The 18,806-nt window shown below is 42.9% G+C and overlaps 2 protein-coding genes across 2 annotated transcripts; both read right to left on the reverse strand.

The window, feature by feature from the left end:
* Positions 1 to 140: 140 nt before the first annotated feature.
* trpc4b (transient receptor potential cation channel, subfamily C, member 4b) lies at positions 141 to 9,714 on the reverse strand. Its single transcript, XM_086262089.1, has 10 exons — positions 8,934 to 9,714; positions 7,548 to 8,066; positions 3,887 to 4,229; positions 3,565 to 3,704; positions 3,110 to 3,423; positions 2,810 to 3,005; positions 2,505 to 2,699; positions 2,207 to 2,248; positions 1,986 to 2,075; positions 141 to 1,883 (listed from the first exon to the last, which is right to left on the reverse strand). Exons 1-10 carry the CDS (start codon positions 9,309 to 9,311, stop codon positions 1,335 to 1,337), a joined length of 2,766 nt encoding a protein of 921 aa, XP_086118215.1. The 5' UTR covers positions 9,312 to 9,714; the 3' UTR covers positions 141 to 1,334.
* A 3,897-nt stretch (positions 9,715 to 13,611) lies between these two features.
* On the reverse strand, positions 13,612 to 15,186 carry LOC147314970 (uncharacterized). The gene has a single exon (XM_086260312.1). It carries the CDS (start codon positions 15,046 to 15,048, stop codon positions 14,440 to 14,442), a length of 609 nt encoding a protein of 202 aa, XP_086116438.1. The 5' UTR covers positions 15,049 to 15,186; the 3' UTR covers positions 13,612 to 14,439.
* Between the last annotated feature and the right edge of the window lie 3,620 nt (positions 15,187 to 18,806).

Here is an 18,806-nt window from a genome sequence, read left to right on the forward strand (position 1 = left end):
AGTAGTTTAGAAGGCCCTGACATAGACCAAACACACAGAAATGTCATTGCTTACCAAAAGACAACCAAACAACTGGAGGACTTCTAACTGAAGAGAGGCACATGTGGTAGCAAGACAAGATAACACTTACATTAGCATTTGATTTTATTTATTCAGAGCAATTTAAATACATGTGACAAGTTACTAAACTGAAGAGTTATCACATATTTCTAGAACGCCTTTAACCTTGCAAGCAGTGTTATGAAAATGTAAATCATACTGAAAGAACTGGAAGAAGTACACCTAAATCAACACATGAAGAAATTTGTATAGAGCCCCTTTTAAATATAACTTCAAACAGATTTTTTCTTAAAAAAAGAAGATTAAACTGGCAATCTGCATATGATATGACATTTTAACAAAATATTTAAAAAAAGAATCATTGCACACACTGGCACACTGGCCATCACACAGTTGCCTAGGAACTCCAGGTGGGGATGAAACAGCATGTAAAACTCTTTTGAAAAAAAAAAAAACCCATCACTTTTATCACTGACGATGTTGCTTAGTGAACGCTGGGCAATACCACCCTGCTATACCTAGTTTAAAAGCTGGTTGACTGCAATCGTAAAACTGTTTAAATAAATGGGTCAAAGTTATAGCTTTAACAGCTAAGCACCCACAAAAACATACAAATGAAGTGCTTACATTATTGTGGATCAACTGAAAGTTATTGCAAAATAAGTTAAACTATAAATTAAGTTAAATGTAGTTCACTAGTCCGCAACACTGCCTGCAAGGTTACAACAGTTACTAGAGGACCAAATCTAGATTACATCATCTAGATTACATCGTCTGCTACAACTGCAAAAATAAGAAAAAAGCTTTCCCTTACACCTCCCAGTGTAGGAGAGAAGGTGCTTGTGTACTTGATAGAATGATTAAATTTCAAATTACCTCCAGTACTGAATACAATATCAGTGTTAAAACTGTTGATTATTTCTTTCGTACAAATAACTGGATAAGATACAGTATTTTTGCATAGCATAGTAAGTAGGCAATAAAAGAGTAGAAGATAGGCAGTGGGTTGTAAGGATTCTTTGGAATGAATTGCTCAGTTTAAAACATAAATTAGTAATATGTTTGGCAATTGCTTGAGCATCAAGTCGGCACTGACGCCTGTCCTCACCACATATTTTTGTGGTTGTATGCATGTCATATAATTTGTGATTGTCTAATACCATTATACACTGGATAGAATTCATGATTAAGCAGAATAGGTAATTTACTACAGTACAGTTTATCACAAGCAAACTTATTTCAATAAACTATTTTAAGTTTTACTTGCTGGCAGATTAATTGTTATATTTTGTCGGCCCATCCTTATCAAGTTCTTTGCAAGAAGGTTTAATGTCCTTGAATTCCTTCTCATCAGTCTGTGAAACGTCCACAATTATGTCCTCAGTCTGATGTTTTCCTTGCATTTCTTCATCAGTACCCAACATTTCTTCCTCTGGCAATGAACATATTTCATCACATTTCAGAGAAGGGAGTTTTTTCCTTTTGTGAAGGGATCCAGGGTTTGAATCGTCTTTGGCAGCCTCTTTTTGAGTCTGTCCTGCAGTAGACAAAATAACTGAACCACTGGTTTGGCTATTAAAGCAAGCAGACCTGGTGATTTTGGCAGGTTGTAGGGTGGTGTTGGTAGTGTTGGTAGTGGCAGTGAACATATCAAAGATGTCCTGGTTCTGTTGAGACTCATCAGTAGGGAATTTAGGAGAATATTTGAATGGATTTCCAGGGTAAGCCAAGGTGGTACTTGCAATATTACCTGCTAGCCCAGGTTTACCTTTCATCATTCCCAGAACTTCAAAGCGAAAGCTGGAGATATCCTGTTTGAGCTCCTATCAATTATTGGGAATCTGAGATTAAACAGTGGAAAAAATATATGGAAAACATAATACAACTGGGTACTTAAGCTTAAATGATAAAGAATTTTATGCTACCTTGAAATTTTCCTCTGTCAACCCCTGCTCTGTCTTGGCATCTCTAATCATTGCAGCCACATATCGTTTCATGAGGTTCTTCAAAACCTCCTAAAACACATTATTTTTAAACAAGCAAAGAGTTATGTTTACATTTAACCATTTACATTCAATCAAAATAGGATAGTAAAAAAACAACAAAAATAATAAACAATACAGTGCAATATAATACAAATTATTACCTGATACTCATGGCTTAATTTTACATTTTCAGCTGCACGTCTCTGCAATTACAAGAAAAACAAAAGGCTCATTAAGACAGCACCGGGTTATTTCCATTTTCACTGATTAGGTGATTTTTTTTTCTTACTTGCCCTTTTTCAATAGGTAATCGTTTGACACACATTAACATGGATGAATTCATTTTCGAAGCCACTTAGAGGCTGTAATAGTAGACAGGGTATAAACAGGCATGCATGAAAATGTATAACATGCAGTGGTGACAGTACAGGTCAGAGAAAATCTCTGGAAACACTTTACCCCCAAAGTTTCAAAGGTTTCAAGACGTTTTGTGCTTGGTCTCCTAAACAAATGTGTTTTTATCCATCCAATTAGATAATAAACTGACTTTGGACTGGGTATTAAATTGAATGGAGATGGCAAAGTTCCCCCTTCTTCAAAATAGCTCATCCATAATTTTGTTCGTGCAAATTTCCACTCTATGTCTGCATGATCCTGAAAAGAAACACAAACAATTCATAGAGCAGATTAGGCAGATTATTTTGATAACTCTAATAATCTAACTCTAAAATAAATAATTGTGTAATCTTTATTTTGCTACTTACAGCAATGTGCTGGTATGAGTTGTTCATCATTGCAATTAGCATGTTTAGAAGCACTACCAGGGAGATGATATTATAGGTGCCAAACATGGTAGAGCCGACAAATTCTGTGAATGTATGGTCCGGCTCCACGTTCGTCACGTACAGGTTAATCAGCCCAAAGATAGACCAAAATAATGACTGCAGTGTTTCGAATAGCCTAAAAAGAACACAACCATACATCACAGCATGCACTGTTGGAAAAACAAACATATTAATCAAGTCAGATTTTCAGGGGTAATTTATGTAAGAATTTCAACTTGCGTGGAGAAAGCGTTGTTTTGCTGATTACAGCGGATGCCCTTGCAAGTCCCATTATTTGTTTCATAGTAAAAATAGAGCTGGTTGAGGCCATTGGCAAATGCTAGCAGCACTAGACAGTAGATGAAGAGAAATTTAAGTATGTCCAGAAGCATGCGGCCCAATGAAATCTGTAAAGGCCCCAAATGGGAGTTGGCAGTGAAAAGACTGATGAGACGCAAGGAGCTGAAAATGTTGGCGATGGAAAACAATGCCTCTGCCACCAATGTTGGGTGCCACGTTTCCCAGGTGTCTCTCAACTGGCACTTTGCACTATACTGTTGAAAAAAAAAAGAACAATAGTCAAACATGCTCAATATTGATAGCACACAATGTCAATTTTTCCGGCATGATGGTTGCTCCAGCACAAAGTAATAAATAAAACAGACAGACAGATAGAAGCCTTTAATATAAATTACCTTAATATAGGCAACAATCTTCAGTGAAATTGTTGCAAGATACAAAGAGTTCATTATGAAATCCATCAGGTTCCACCAGTCATCTATGTAGTCCTCAAAACCACTATCCCACATCTGTTTGATCTCAGCCCATAAAAAGCCTTCAAGGAATGAAAATAAGACGTGTCATTGTTGTATTTTTGCTCAGGTATTTGTCCCGAGGCAAACACACATGAGACGCAATGAATGAAATCATGTGACAAACCTCTGCTTAGACTACAGTGTTCATGTACACAGGAGTGCAGTCTAAAAAAGAGTCTGCAATATGTGTGTGTATTATTACCAAGCACCCAGGGCAGGATTATCCATTCCACAATGGTGGGTGGTGGGCCCTGACGGTGTTCCAACCGATCATCACTCTGTAGATGCTGCGAGGCCAAGAAGAGCAGGAAGAGGAAGGTCAGGTAGGAAGCAGTGTGACAGATGAACTTGATGAAAGGCTTACGGATGAATAAGCCATAGCGGCTCTTTGGAGCGATCAGGTAGAAGATGGATAACAGTGGAAACGCAAAGCCAATGAAGATACAAGTGATGAGCTTTACTGCCCAGTGACGCCTCCTCCAGCCTGGGAATTCATCATACCAGCGAGACGCCAGCAGCTGCTGGCAGTTGGGCTGAGCAACAAACTAGGAGACAAAGAGAGAGACAAATAAAGATTACAGATGTTTACATGAAATAAATTGTTTTTTATTTACCCATCTGTCTCTCAGGTCCAACCAAAAACTGACTAAACAGAAAAAACGGTAATTAATGGTACACAAAAGATGTGCAAGTTTTTTGCCACAAAAGATCAAGAACTGCAAAACGACTAGAAACATTCATTCAAAACAAAGAGTTTCAAAAAGGTATTTCTAAAGTGATGTTCAACGCTCTGTTAAGAAATGATTGCCAAATCTTTTCCCCATGCACATTTTCTCTGCTCTATGAGATTTGATATAAAAGTCTGTTGGACATCTGCAGATGGTGATGGAATTCAATTTCAGCGTAACCCAGTTATGGCTAAATGGATCCCAATTATGGTACTAAAAAGCATTTTGTTGCGGGTGATGAGGTCATCTATCAGTGCAGAATCTGCCTTTTCAAAGTTTCCTTCAGTAACTGTCCTGGACAGATTTGAACTTACATAAAATGACTGGAGGCAAATTGTGACATCTGGAAGGAACAGATTGTGTATGGGGACATTTTTTGAAGGTGAAAATGACCCTACACAGATCTCACACTAGACTCCTACATCAATTAGTGTTCTTACTTCTATTTCACAATATATTGCAAATTGCATCATACAGAACATTGATATTCACTCTACTATCTAAAAATTCACAGATAACACTACCACTATTTTTAATAGTTACTGAGAATCCAAAATTCAAAATCAGTTAAATATATTTTGTACTTTTTAAACACTTAACACTTTGGATTTGGAGTTTGAGCTCAGGTTTAGAGGAAAATGTGCAAAAGCAGAGTGAGCACAGCAAGTAGCAAGAAAAGAAACCTCCAGAGAAATCTCCGAAGAATACAAGAAAGAAGACTTTCATGATCCTAATATTGCTGACATCAAACAAGTTCTAGTTTGTGTAGTCCAATTAATATTTAAGTGAATTTTATTTTTTAAACCCTTGAATCACATGGCTCTGTGTCTGTCTTTTTAATCTGAATTGTTATGATAATTGCTATTATTGTTATTAATAAAGAATGATATTCTACACTCATGAGCCACTCTATTAGGTCCATGTGTACAACATGTTACAACAAAGATTTCTAATGATGGCAAACATGGCAACAACTCATGGCATGCAGACATGGCCTGAACAACTTGCTGAGGTTCAAATGCGCACAAGAATTAGAAATGATTTAAGTGACGTTGAATATTACATGGCTGTAGGTGTCAGACAGGGTGGTCTGAGAAAACTCCTGATCTACTGGGATTTTCCCACACAGACTCTTCTACTGTGCACAGAGACTGATGCAAAAACAAAAAAAAGCTAAATATCCAGTAAGAAGCAATTTTCTGATACAGTTGGCTGAGGAGAATGGCCAAACGGCTTTGAAGTGATAGACTAGACACGGTATGGTCAGAATCTGGCATAAGCAACATGAAACCATAGCTTTTCAACAGTCCAGGTTAGTGATAGTGATGTATGGTGTGGGCGATCAGCATTTAAACACCACAGTGTACTTCAGTGTTGTTGCTGACCATATTCATCCCTTTATGACCACAGTGTACCCATTTTTTGACGATTCCTTCCATCAGGATAACTCTGCATGTCACAAAGTTAAAATCAAGTCACCAGAATATTGGAAAAATGTTACCTTGTCTCATGACAAGGTATCATAATACAAAATAATACAGAGACCCCCTATGAGCAATAAACAGTGAAAGCAAAAACTACCTTTTAACAGGAAGAAACCTCGGGCAGAACCAGGTTCCAGAGGGAGACACCATGGTTGGGGGTAATGGGAACAGTTTTCTATAAGGCCCATTAAATATAATGCTAATGCTTTTTTTTTTTTAATGTGCTGATGTAGAATTTACAAATAATCACATAAGCTGAAAATCAAATGTCAAAAATGTTTTTAAAAAAAGAAAGAAAAAATCTTTTTCTTTTTCTTACCAAGATCATTGTTCTCACTTCAGGCTCACTGGAGTTCATTTAGGCCAAATGATTAGATAAACAAAATTAGTAGGAAGGCCTGTCTAAAGCCTTTTCCATGGAGATAAATTGTAGCACACAGAACTGTTGGCAGTCATACTGATCTTTCTTATTCATGTCACCAACTGTGTCATCAAAATACTCTTAAAGCCTCAATTCTAAGACTACATGGGTGGTATGAGCCATTAACTCTGCAAATACTATACAACTGCTGTACACAAACAAGACCCAAAAGTTCCACACAGCCTCTTTAATGAGTGGAATAAATGAAAGACACCCGCTGAGTGCACGCAATGTGTACTTTATATTCCAGTCTGTTATCCAGGAAACACCAAAACAAACAAAGCAATCCTGAATTTGTAACAGTGTAAGTCGAGTTAAACCATATACCAGAAATAGCTGCACGAGAAAACATGAATGCCAGGTGGATTGAACATTAACTGGTGTTTACTCTAACAGCTTCCTGATATAAACGCCGTGTGATGCACCGATGTGACAATAGCACTGGTCACTGTCAGGTGAATTCACAGGGAGCGGGTGGGGTCAGGTGACCTGCCTCTGCCTCTATACATGCTCTACAGAGACACCACCCGTAGCAAAACAAAACAGAGTCTGAGGGTGACTGGATTCTCCCAACACTATCCGCCGTTTAGGTGTGAAAAAAAGACCTGACACCAAAAGCACCACCTTTTAAAAACTTGTTGTCACCTGCTCTGTGTTAGGTTGATATTCATGCAATGTACCGTTATACTCCAATATAAATTAAATATACATATAATTATGAATGACACAGATCTTTGTGTGAATGCCAAGGTATCTAATTATTAGTAGGTTTTCTTTCATTTGCAGCAAATAATACAAAACTAGTATGCAATTGATAAATATCCAGAGAATATGTTAAAAGACACTAAACGGTCCCCACCCAGTTTAAAATATTATGAGTTTGTATTTCAGGGAAATGGCCATTACTTCTCCCATCATTATCCTCAATTATCCAATTATCATGGGATTCTCTAAGAGGGTTACTGTAATGCATCGCTAAGAGCCAGCCTGGCAATTACATATTGCTCTAAACTCCCACAGGACATCTCCACCCAGGCCATTTACAGCTCATCTTGGCGCATTTCTTGTCATCTTCAAACAGGTTGATTCTTATTACTTGTTGCCAATCTGCATGTGCACTGGTGTAGACAAATTCCTGTATTCATGTCTTTTTCACCTTAAATATATCCAGAAAAAACCTTTTTTGTTCCAGTGTGACAAAGACCACATCAAAATCAAATAAAAGCTCACCTCTTTCTGGGAATATTTGATAGCCAGTTTCAGTCGGGCAAGCTCATTAATGTTCTCATCCAGCAATGGGTTGATGTCGTCACGGTAATTGAGGATTACTTCCAGCTCTCTGGAACTACGAGTCTGGTCCAAGAGGTCCTTTGCAAATTGTTTACATGTACGGGACAGCTCTTCATACTCTGATTTAAATTCGTTCTCCACCGTGCTGAGCTCCTTCAGCTCCCAGCTAAGCTGAAATGCCGTGAGGAAAGGATCCTCACTTGAGAGGGCAATGAGTGACGGGCTGGCAAGGGCCTTGTAGATGTTTAGACGAGAACGGGAGTGACGCAGGACATCCACGTCTGAACTGGACACACACTCCATACAGTTGCAACGTATAGCGTGTGGCTGGGGTATAGAAACCCCTCGCTGCAAGAGCAGTTTGATGATCTCATAGTTGTTAGTTTGAGCTGCCAGGATGATCGGAGTAATGTCTGGGGTGAAGTCTGAAAACTGTTTGTCCAGCAGAGCCGATGGAACCTTTTGAAGAAACCAACAGAGCAACACACAAATGAATAGACATAAAATAACGCATTTATGGTACACAAACATTTTATCACAAAAGTACAATGCTTTTAAACCTCTTGCAGGAACTGAAACAACTCTTTGACTGGATCTAATTTCATTTGTCTTCAGTCTCTAACCATCTTGTCTAACAGCAAGCACACAACTAATGGCTTGTGGTTCAGCTGGCCTCAAAGTGGCTTCCTGGTTGGAAGCAACACCCTGTTTTTCCCTTTTCACAGAATACATAGAGAGAAGCAAGCAGTACTGGAAGACCTCATTTACAAAGATGTCAAGAAGCTGAACACAAGCGGGGCCTTTCTCAAAGAGTCTGATAAACAGACTGTGGAGAATGGCTAATTTGTTGTAAAAGCTGTAGCAGAAAGGCCCACGGAAGTAGGGGTTCGGTAACTTATGAGAGAAGATAATAGCTTTATTCCCTAAATCATCCAGTCGTAGCTAGAATACAAGGGCAAAGAACACACTTATTTGCATCTTATCTCTTTCAGAGTCAGACTAGAAAATAAAATGATTTTTCTCACTGCTCCTACTTAAACATATGAGGAGTTTATATACAAATATTTAACAACATATTTCTGTATACAAATATAACCATATAATAATTAGTAGCTTGTAGTAAGACATTGAGACACTTCTGCTCAAATGTAACCTTGCCACAACATGTCTTTATACAAATACATTACAAAATATAATATAACATAATTTACATTAACCACATGAGGCTCGCAGATTTTCCCAATGCCAGGCTGAACAAATAAATTAATTTAAAAAAAAAATATCAGTATGTTCAAAGGTCAGCAATAACTGCAAATCAGATGGTACCTGCTTTTCCCTACGTGGCTTCTTGTGGTTGAGCAGCAGCTCAACGGCCCCCACTACCTCTTTACGGATGGCATGTAGCAGGGCATCACCCACGTGTACATTATAGCTGAGGAGCAGCTCAATAATCTCCAGGTTCTCGTTTTCAATAGCAATGAGCAGAGCTGTGCGTCCCAGGGGGTCCACGCAGTTGATATTGATCCTGAAGTAGATCTCAGCCTCTTCCAGAGCTTGCTTCACGCTGGCGTAGTCCCCCTTCTCTACAGCCCCCAGGTAGGCCCGCTCCAGAGCAGAGAGCTCCGATTCTGCCCGCACGATCCGCAGAGGGATGCGGTCCCTGTACGTGGAGCTGTCAGCTTTCTTATAGTACAGCTGAGACATTGCTGCCCAAACTGTCTCAGTCTTCACGGAGAATTACTGAAAAATAAAGACAAGAAAAAATACCAAGTCAACTACTGACAAAGACTGACCGTGTTATACTTCTATACACGAAAAAGACACATTTCTGCTCACATGACACATTTTGAGATGCCAGTGCGTAACCAAAAACAAATCAAACAAATTAAAAAAACAAATAAAAATATGTTTGCCTTTAAAACATTGTAAAATATATAATTAATCACCCATACTAACACAACGAATAACAATAACATATCATCGTCATCTAAACGATGATTAAAGTTGTTTTTCGCTTAAAAATGCACGAAAACAAGCGACTAAAATCCTTTAGTTTTCGTTTAAAGTACCCTAATACTTGTTTAACTGTGGCTTTAATAATGCACGAAGGAATACAAACTTTACCTCCTGATGTTTTCCAGTTGTAAATCACATGAATCAGTCGACGAAGCTCCGCGCACAGCTGCAGTCGGAAAGGGAAGCTGCGTGCTCTGATTGTTTTTAATCTCTGAAGTCTCCACCAAAGAGTCTGCAACTTAATGGCATGTCAGGTCCCCTGCCCACCCCTTTCCTTCAATTTACCGCATATTTCTCTGTAAAATACACGTAAGAAAACAGCACGTGACGTTCATCCAGGCGCAATTTCTATACACGGTAACTTTCTTTGTAGATTTAAGGACATTAACAGTGGTGTAACAGGTGTCGGGGATAATGCTAAATAAACGAAGGAACAAAACGAGGAATAACGTTGCCTAGAAAACAAAAATCACTAGTCTCCTAAGGGCGGGATTAAAATCATACAAAATAAATAAACTAAAAAAAATAATAACAGTTAAAATTTGTTTATGTGAGCTATACTCTCACACGAACAAATTGTAACTGTTATTATTAGATAACGGCCAAATCATTAGATAAACATTGCTACTCGTTTGGACCCTCTTTTGCCTTCAGAATTGCCTCCCGCAGAGATTTTGTTTTTGGTAGCTGTGGCGACCATTTGAGCAGCGTGAATTGATTGTCATGTGCAAGAAACCAGTTTTAGATGAATTGAGCTTTGTGACTATAGGCGCCTTATCCTACTGGAATTAATCTTCAGAATACGAGTACACTGTGATCATAAATGGATCGATATGGAAAGCAACAACACTAAAGTAGGCTGTGGTTTTTAAATACTGACAACCCCCCACACCACTACACCACCACCACTAGCCTGAACAGTTGGGGGAAAAAAAAGGCACAATGGATCCATGCTTTCATATTGCTTGTGCCAAATTTAAGACTACCATGTAGTTTTGTTGGAGAAATCAAAAGTCATCAAACCACACAATATTGTTAGGGGTTGGTAAAAACGATCGCCTCAATTTCCTGCTCTTAGCCGACAGAAGTGACAGCCACTGTGGTTTTCTGCTGCTGTAACCCGTCTGCTAATGATGTTTCCTGGAAACCACAAGGAATAGATATACATCACTGCGGAGCAGATACCAAAGATCTTTGATTTCCCTGGAATTACCAACTCATGCAAAATTTGCCCTTTAGTAACATCACACATTTACTTTAAAAAGCAGAGATTTGGATCTGTGCAACACCCTAGCCTCCCACTTTCATCTTTGTAGACTCAAGGGTTTTACAGACATCCAGCAACCACAGACTACTATAAGAGCGTCTTTTTTTGTATTGCAAAGTTTTTGGTTATTTAATAAATGTTCACAAGAATCTACTTTACTAGTAAAAACTGCTGTTCAAGAGATCTTGTAAATTCTCTTTATCCCTGATATCCACTGGGCTGTTAAAGGATTGCTGTTTGAGTTATGTGAACAACAGCCAATTGATGTAAGATGGTTAATATGAGTCTTTAGCTGGCTAATGCAAACACAGAAGTGGCTTAAAAAATTCTTTCAAAACCACCTTTTCTTCCACAGCCATCGTCGGTGCTTCCTCCTTTGAAATACAGCTATGTGGGATGACTTTGCACGAGGTACTTCTGTACTTTTGTGAGGTGCATACTTGTAAATTCCTTTTACTCGTCTTTTTTCAGCCTTTTGGTTTTGCTCCGAAGGTATATTCCTGACATTAATCAGTTGCAGGCATCGTGAGAGGACAGTCTTGAGATGATGGACTTCATCAAGTGATGTTCTATGAATCATGCACTCACATTTAGTATTTCCTCCTTTTCTTTGTAGTTGTTGCAACTTGCATGTGTAAGAGTGTTGTGTGATTTTAACAGATACTGTATGTGTGTGAGAGAACACCGTGTATGATCTGTCAAATTTCCCCTGCTTTGGAATATCTCACTTACAGGACTTGTGATCACTGTTATTGTTATAACTCCAGCTGTTATTACATTGCACCTGCAAGAAATCTGCAAAACAGCCTGCTGTTTTGTGCATTTACTAATGCAATTATAACAGTGCAAAGAAAGATTTATTACAGTATATGCAGATGGTGTAGCTTTCCTTTTTGCGTCCTGTTGCTCTCAAGTAATAAAGAGTGTGGCTGGGGCCGCAGGTGTACAGTTTTTACTGCAAGCAGTCTGTGTAGCATGATTTCCAACACTAATGATCAAATATAACCAGGATACAGTTAGACAAAAACAATTTCCGGTTAACTTGCTTGCCATAATAACGTCCTGTATGATCAGCTCATGTCCCATATTTTATTATAATGCACTTTTGGTGGAGATTAGCTGACAGAGAGGGCTGATGCATGGATGCAAGCTGGCCTTCTTTATATTACATTCCTTTATATCCTACAAGCAAACTGTAATGCACTTATATATATATGTTGTTTTGGTACATTTTATTTAAGACAAACTGAGACAGAGGAAGGTGGTTTGCACTGTAGTGTCACAGCAAGAAGGTTCTGAGTTCGAATCTACTTTGCTGGCTATGGTCTGTTTGAGTGGAGTTTGTCTGTATGGGTTCCTTCTGCTTAATCTGGCTTTCTCTCAGAGTCCAAAGACATGCTTGTTAGGTTAACTGGTGATTCTAAATTGGCTCTAGATGTGCATGGTTATCTCTCTCCCTGCGTCAGTCCTGCAACGGACTAGGAACAGCATACCCTGCCTATTACCCTTTGGCAGCTGGTATAGGCTCCAGACCAACCATGACTCTGAAATTGGATAAGTGGAAGAAAATAGATGGGTGGAAGATAAGATTATTGTCTCCCATAGGAGAAAATCATCCTGGATCAGGCAACTGCTGCATTGAAAATCAGACAACAAAAATCAAGACAAAAACCTAAAATGGGCGAACTTTTAGTAAATACAGATCACATAACAAGTAAAAACTTAATAAATAATTAAAAAACTAATATTTCAAAACCTCTTTACACTGTCATTCAGTCATGAGTTGTCCATTCATCAATTTAACCGACAGAAGGAGGAATAAATACTCTAATTTATCAGATATATTTACACAAAAGGATCTCCAACCAGAATTCATCAGCCAAACTGTGGACTGTACACAACTTTCTTGGGGAATGAGAAGTTTTGTGTGCTGTTCTTATGATCTTTCCTTATCTTTTAACCAAACTAGAAATCTGAACTTTATAATTAGCTGTTATACAACAGATGTAGCAGCACTGCATAACATTTTCTCAGTGGAATATGAAAACCCAGATGGCCTCTGGTATACACACCTTAGTATGAACAAGTATTGGCCCCTTTCTTGATTTCTTAGATGCATATTTGTCATGTGTTTGTTTTAGATTATCAAACAAATCTGACTATTAGACAACGATCAAATGCAGTTGTTAAATGATTGTTTCACTTATTAACAAAGCAATCCAAACCTACTTCACTCTATGTGAAAAAATAATTGCCCTCTAAACTTAATAACTGTTTGTGCCAATATTTGTAGCAAGAGCTACAACAAGCATTAGCAAAGATCTAGCAGTGAGTGTTTTTACATCAGTGCAGAGGAATTTGCAGGACTGGTTATTATTGTTATTGTTGTCATTGATCTGCTCTGTTCCGAAGTGTTTTAAATCAAGCACTTTTCTGGTCGAGAGCAGAATTCATGGTTTTATCAAAGACAGCAAGGCATTCAGGTTGTAAAGCAGCATACAGGGAGTGCAGAATTATTAGGCAAGTTGTATTTTTGAGGAATAATTTTATTATTGAACAACAACCATGTTCTCAATGAACCCAAAAAACTCATTAATATCAAAGCTGAATGTTTTTGGAAGTAGTTTTTAGTTTGTTTTTAGTTTTAGCTATTTTAGGGGGATATCTGTGTGTGCAGGTGACTATTACTGTGCATAATTATTAGGCAACTTAACAAAAAACAAATATATACCCATTTCAATTATTTATTTTTACCAGTGAAACCAATATAACATCTCCACATTCACAAATATACATTTCTGACATTCAAAAACAAAACAAAAACAAATCAGCGACCAATATAGAATCAGAATCAGAATCAGAATACTTTATTCATCCCGAGGGAAATTAGGGGTTACAGCAGGCAGCACGCTAATGGCGCATGCGCACTCACAAAGGAACCTTCTGACCGACTTTACACAAACATCACATTGGGCAGACATGTCAGAAGGTAGGCTGATAGGAAAAAAACAACGAAAATACACTACATGAGGTAAGAGGAGGAGAAAAAAAACTCCACTCAGACTGAGCTCCTAGTGGGAGAACAGTTTGATAAAAGAAAAAACACCTCAGCACAAAAGCACATGACTATCAATACACCATAGAAACACGAGACAAGCAACAGGGGCGGGTAAAGGGTAAGAGAGAGCCGGCGTAGACAGCGCATCCGGTCCTGCAGCATCTGTGCTGGTCCAGTTGACTGCTATCATCCCCGGTAGGGCACAAGCATCGAAGGCGTTGGAAAGGGAGGGGGATGAGTGAGTGCTTATCAGTGTAAGTGTGTGTGTGTGCGTGTCCATAGTTTAGCTGAGACAGTGTCCTTCGGCCTATCAGGCTAAGTAAACAGTCCTCCAGCCAATCCAGGTTTCCTTCATGGGGCGGGAAGAATAGTCATCACACAGTCGTTATCAGGGAGTTGTTTTGGTGGGCTCCAGCCTTGGGCCTGCAGCTGGGGCCGTGGTGTCCAAATGTTGAATATTGTTGATTTCTCCTTTGTGAGCAGCTCGAATTCTAGCACTCCGAGGCTGGTCTCTCGATCTCCCGTTGAAGAGCTGCGAGCCTCCCCATGATGGTATCAAACTTCTGTTCCGTGGTGTTGTCAGTCTTTTGATTCTGAGACCTCACAACTGCAGTGATCCGCTCCGCGATGTTTTCCAACTGTCGCTCAAGGGTCTCATTTTGAGCAGGCCTCTCTCTGATGTTTCCCCTCATACGCTCAATGGTGTTGTTTTGAGCCTTCACAGCAGCTGTAAGCGTCTCCAAGGTGTTGACCATATTACGTTCGTTGTGAGAGGTCGCACCTCGTCCCGTCGCTTCGAATCCAGCGGGCAGCCTTGTGGGGGTTTGAACAGCCGGTTCCGCTTTCTTATTTCTCTGATAAACCAGGGCTAAGCCAACGCCGATCAGCATGAACCCTGTTATCATGGTTCCGAATAGGTAGATATCTTCAGCGTCCTCGATCGACAGTCCCGCCAGGCACACGGTCCTCCAGTTCTGCCACCCGTCCATCGTGTAACCGGCAGGGAAAGTCCCTCCAGGGCACTCAGGCTCTCCCGAGCCCCGACTTCTCGTTGAGAAAAGGGTGTCAATAGCACTCAGAGACCAGTTGATCAAATCCATAATTCTCTTTTAGGTTTAGAGAACGACAGTGAGAGACTGTTCCAGGGAAAGTAAATTCACACAAGACAAGACAAGGACATAGAGGCGAAGCAGGGAAGATAAGGGTGAGGAGGAGAGGAGAAAGTGCGACCGCCTTCGCTGAGAGCTCAAGAAGAACCACCTTTCTTTGCAAGGACACTCAAAAGCCTGCCATCCATGGATTCTGTCAGTGTTTTGATCTGTTCACCATCAACATTGCGTGCAGCAGCAACCACAGCCTCCCAGACACTGTTCAGAGAGGTGTATTGTTTTCCCTCCTTGTAAATCTCACATTTGATGATGGACCACAGGTTCTCAATGGGGTTCAGATCAGGTGAACAAGGAGGCCATGTCATTAGTTTTTCTTCTTTTATACCCTTTCTTGCCAGCCACGCTGTGGAGTACTTGGACGCGTGTGATGGAGCATTGTCCATCCATCCATCCATCCATCTTCATCCGCTTTGTCCGGGGCCGGGTCGCGGGGGCAGCAGCCTAAGCAAAGAGGCCCAGACCTCCCTCTCCCCAGCCACCTCCTCCAGCTTATCCGGGGGAATACCAAGGCGTTCCCAGGCCAGCCGAGAGATATAATCTCTCCAGCGTGTCCTGGGTCTGCCCTGGGGCCTCCTCCCGGTGGGACATGCCTGGAACACCTCACCCAGGAGGCGCCCAGGGGGCATCCTTGTCAGATGCCCGAACCACCTCAGCTGGCTCCTTTCAATGTGGAGCAGCAGCTGCTCTACTCTGAGCCCCTCCTGGATGGCCGAACTTCTCACCCTATCTCTAAGGGAGAGGCCAGCCACCCTTCGGAGGAAGCTCATTTCTGCCGCTTGTATCCGCGATCTCGTTCTTTCGGTCACTACCCACAGCTCGTGGCCATAGGTGAGGGTAGGGACGTAGATCGACCGGTAAATTGAGAGCTTCGCTTTTACACTCAGCTCCCTCTTCACCACGACGGACCAGTGCAGCGTCCGCATTACTGCAGCTGCAGCCCCAATCCGTCTGTCGATCTCCGGCTCCCTTCTCCCATCACTCGCGAACAAGACCCCGAGATACTTGAACTCCTCCACTTGGGGCAGGAACTCATCCCCGACCCGGAGTTGGCACTCCACCCTTTTCCGGCTGAGAACCATGGCCTCAGATTTGGAGGTGCTGATCCTCACTCCCGCTGCTTCACACTCGGCTGCGAACCGTTCCAGTGCGAGCTGGAGGCCCTCACCCGATGAAGCCAACAGAACCACATCATCTGCAAAAATCAGAGATGAGATTCTGAGGCCACCAAAGCGAAAGCCCTCCGCCACTTGGCTGCGCCTAGAAATCCTGTCCATAAAAATTATGAACAGAACCGGAGACAAAGGGCAGCCCTGGTGGAGCCCATCACCCACCGGGAACGAGTCCGACTTATTGCCGGCAATGCGAACCAAGCTCTTGCAACGGTTGTATAGGGATCGAATGGCCCGTAGCAATGGGCCAGACACCCCATATTCCCGCAACACCTCCCACAGGACACCCCGAGGGACACGGTCGAATGCCTTCTCCAAGTCCACAAAACACATGTAGACTGGTTGGGCAAACTCCCATGCACCCTCAAGTATCCTGGAGAGGATAAAGAGCTGGTCCAGTGTTCCGCGACCAGGACGAAAACCGCATTGTTCCTCCTGTATCCGAGGTTCGACTAACGGACGAACTCTCCTTTCCAGCACCCTGGCATAGACTTTCCCAGGGAGGCTGAGGAGTGTGATCCCCCTGTAGTTGGAACACACCCTCCGGTCCCCTTTCTTAAAGATGGGGACCACCACCCCGGTCTGCCAGTCCACAGGTACTGCCCCTGATCTCCACGCAACATTGCAGAGGCGTGTCAACCAGGACAGCCCTACAACGTCCAGAGCCTTCAGGAACTCGGGGCAGACCTCATCAACACCAGGGGCTCTGCCACCAAGGAGTTGTTTAACTGCCTCAGTGACCTCGCCCCCGGAAATTGGCGGGTCATTCCCCTCATCCCCAGACTCTGCTTCCTCCTCGGAAGACGTGTCAGTGGGATTAAGGAGGTCCTCGAAGTATTCCTTCCACCGCCTGACAATTTTCTCAGTCGACGTCAGCAGCGCTCCGCCAGCACTATACACAGTGCAGGTAGAGCACCGCTTTCCCCTCCTGAGACGTCTGACGGTTTGCCAGAATCTCTTCGAGGCAGTCCGAAAGTCTTTTTCCATGGCCTCTCCGAACTCCTCCCACACCCGAGTTTTTGCTTCAGCCACTGCCCGAGCCGCATTCCGCTTGGCCTGTCGATACCTGTCGGCTGCCTCCGGAGTCCCACAGGCTAACCAAGCCCGATAGGACTCCTTCTTCAGCCTGGTGGCTCCCTTCACCTCTGGTGTCCACCATTTGGTTCGGGGATTACCACCACGGCAGGCACCAACCACCTTGCGGCCGCAGCTCAATGCAGCAGCATCGGCAATGGAGACGCTGAAAATGGTCCATTCGGACTCAATGTCCCCAGTCTCCCTCGGAATGCTGTTGAAGCTCTGCCGGAGGTGTGCGTTGAAGATCTCGCGGACTGGGGCCTCTGCTAGACGTTCCCAGCACACCCTCACTACGCGTTTAGGTGCACCAGGTCTGTCCAGCGTCCTCCCCCGCCACCTGATCCAACTCACCACCAGGTGGTGATCAGTTGACAGCTCAGCCCCTCTCTTTACCCGAGTGTCCAGAACATATGGTCGCAGGTCTGCTGATACGATTACAAAATCGATCATCGACCTACGGCCTAGAGCGTCCTGGTGCCACGTGCACTTATGGACACTCTTATGTTCGAACAGGGTGTTCGTTATGGCCAAACTGTGATTAGCACAGAAGTCCAATAACAGAGCACCGCTTGGGTTCAGATCAGGGAGGCCGTTCCTCCCAATCACGCCCCTCCAGGTCTCGCTGTCGTTACCCACGTGAGCATTGAAGTCTCCCAGCAGGACAACAGAGTCTCCAGGTGGAGCACCCTCCAGCACCCCCCCCCCCCCCAGGGACTCTAAGAAGGCTGGGTACTCTGAACTGCCACTCGGCGCATAAGCGCAGATGACAGGACTCGTTCCCCGACCCTAAGGCGCAGGGAACAAACCCTCTCGTCCACCGGGAAAAACCCCAACGTACCGGCAGCAAGCCGAGGGGATATTAGGATACCCACCCCAGCCCGCCGCCTCTCACCAGGGGCAACTCCAGACTGAGACAGAGTCCAGCCCCTCTCCAGGAGACTGGTTCCAGAGCCCAAGCCATGTGTAGAGGTGAGCCCGACTATATCTAGCCGGTACCTCTCAACCTCACGCACTAACTCAGGCTCCTTCCCCACCAGAGAGGTGACATTCCATGTCCCTATTGCCAGTCTTGGCAGCCGGGGGTCAGTCCGCCAGGGCCTCCGCTCCTGGCCGCCACCCGACACACAATGCACCCGACCCCTATGGCGCCTCCTGCGGGTGGTGGGCCTGCGGGAGGATGGGCCCAAGTCTCCTCTTCGGGCTGTGCCCGGCGGGCCCCATGGACTAAGGCCCGGCCACCAGACGCTCGCCCTCGGGCACCCTCCCCGGGCCTGGCTCCAGGGCGGGGCCCCGGTAACCCTATCCTGGGCAGGGTAAACTGTTCCCTCGGTGTCCTTTTCATAAGGGTCTTATGAATCGCTCTTTGTCTGGTCCCTCACCCAGGGCCAATTTGCCATGGGAGACCCTACCAGGGGGCAAAAGCCCCCAGACAACATAGCCCCT

This window comes from Aulonocara sp. 'chitande type north' Nkhata Bay, linkage group LG14 (genome assembly GCF_057382095.1).
Source record: "Aulonocara sp. 'chitande type north' Nkhata Bay isolate Kocher_YH1m ecotype deep benthic linkage group LG14, A_spYH_male_GT1.1, whole genome shotgun sequence".
Lineage (NCBI taxonomy): Eukaryota > Metazoa > Chordata > Actinopteri > Cichliformes > Cichlidae > Aulonocara > Aulonocara sp. 'chitande type north' Nkhata Bay.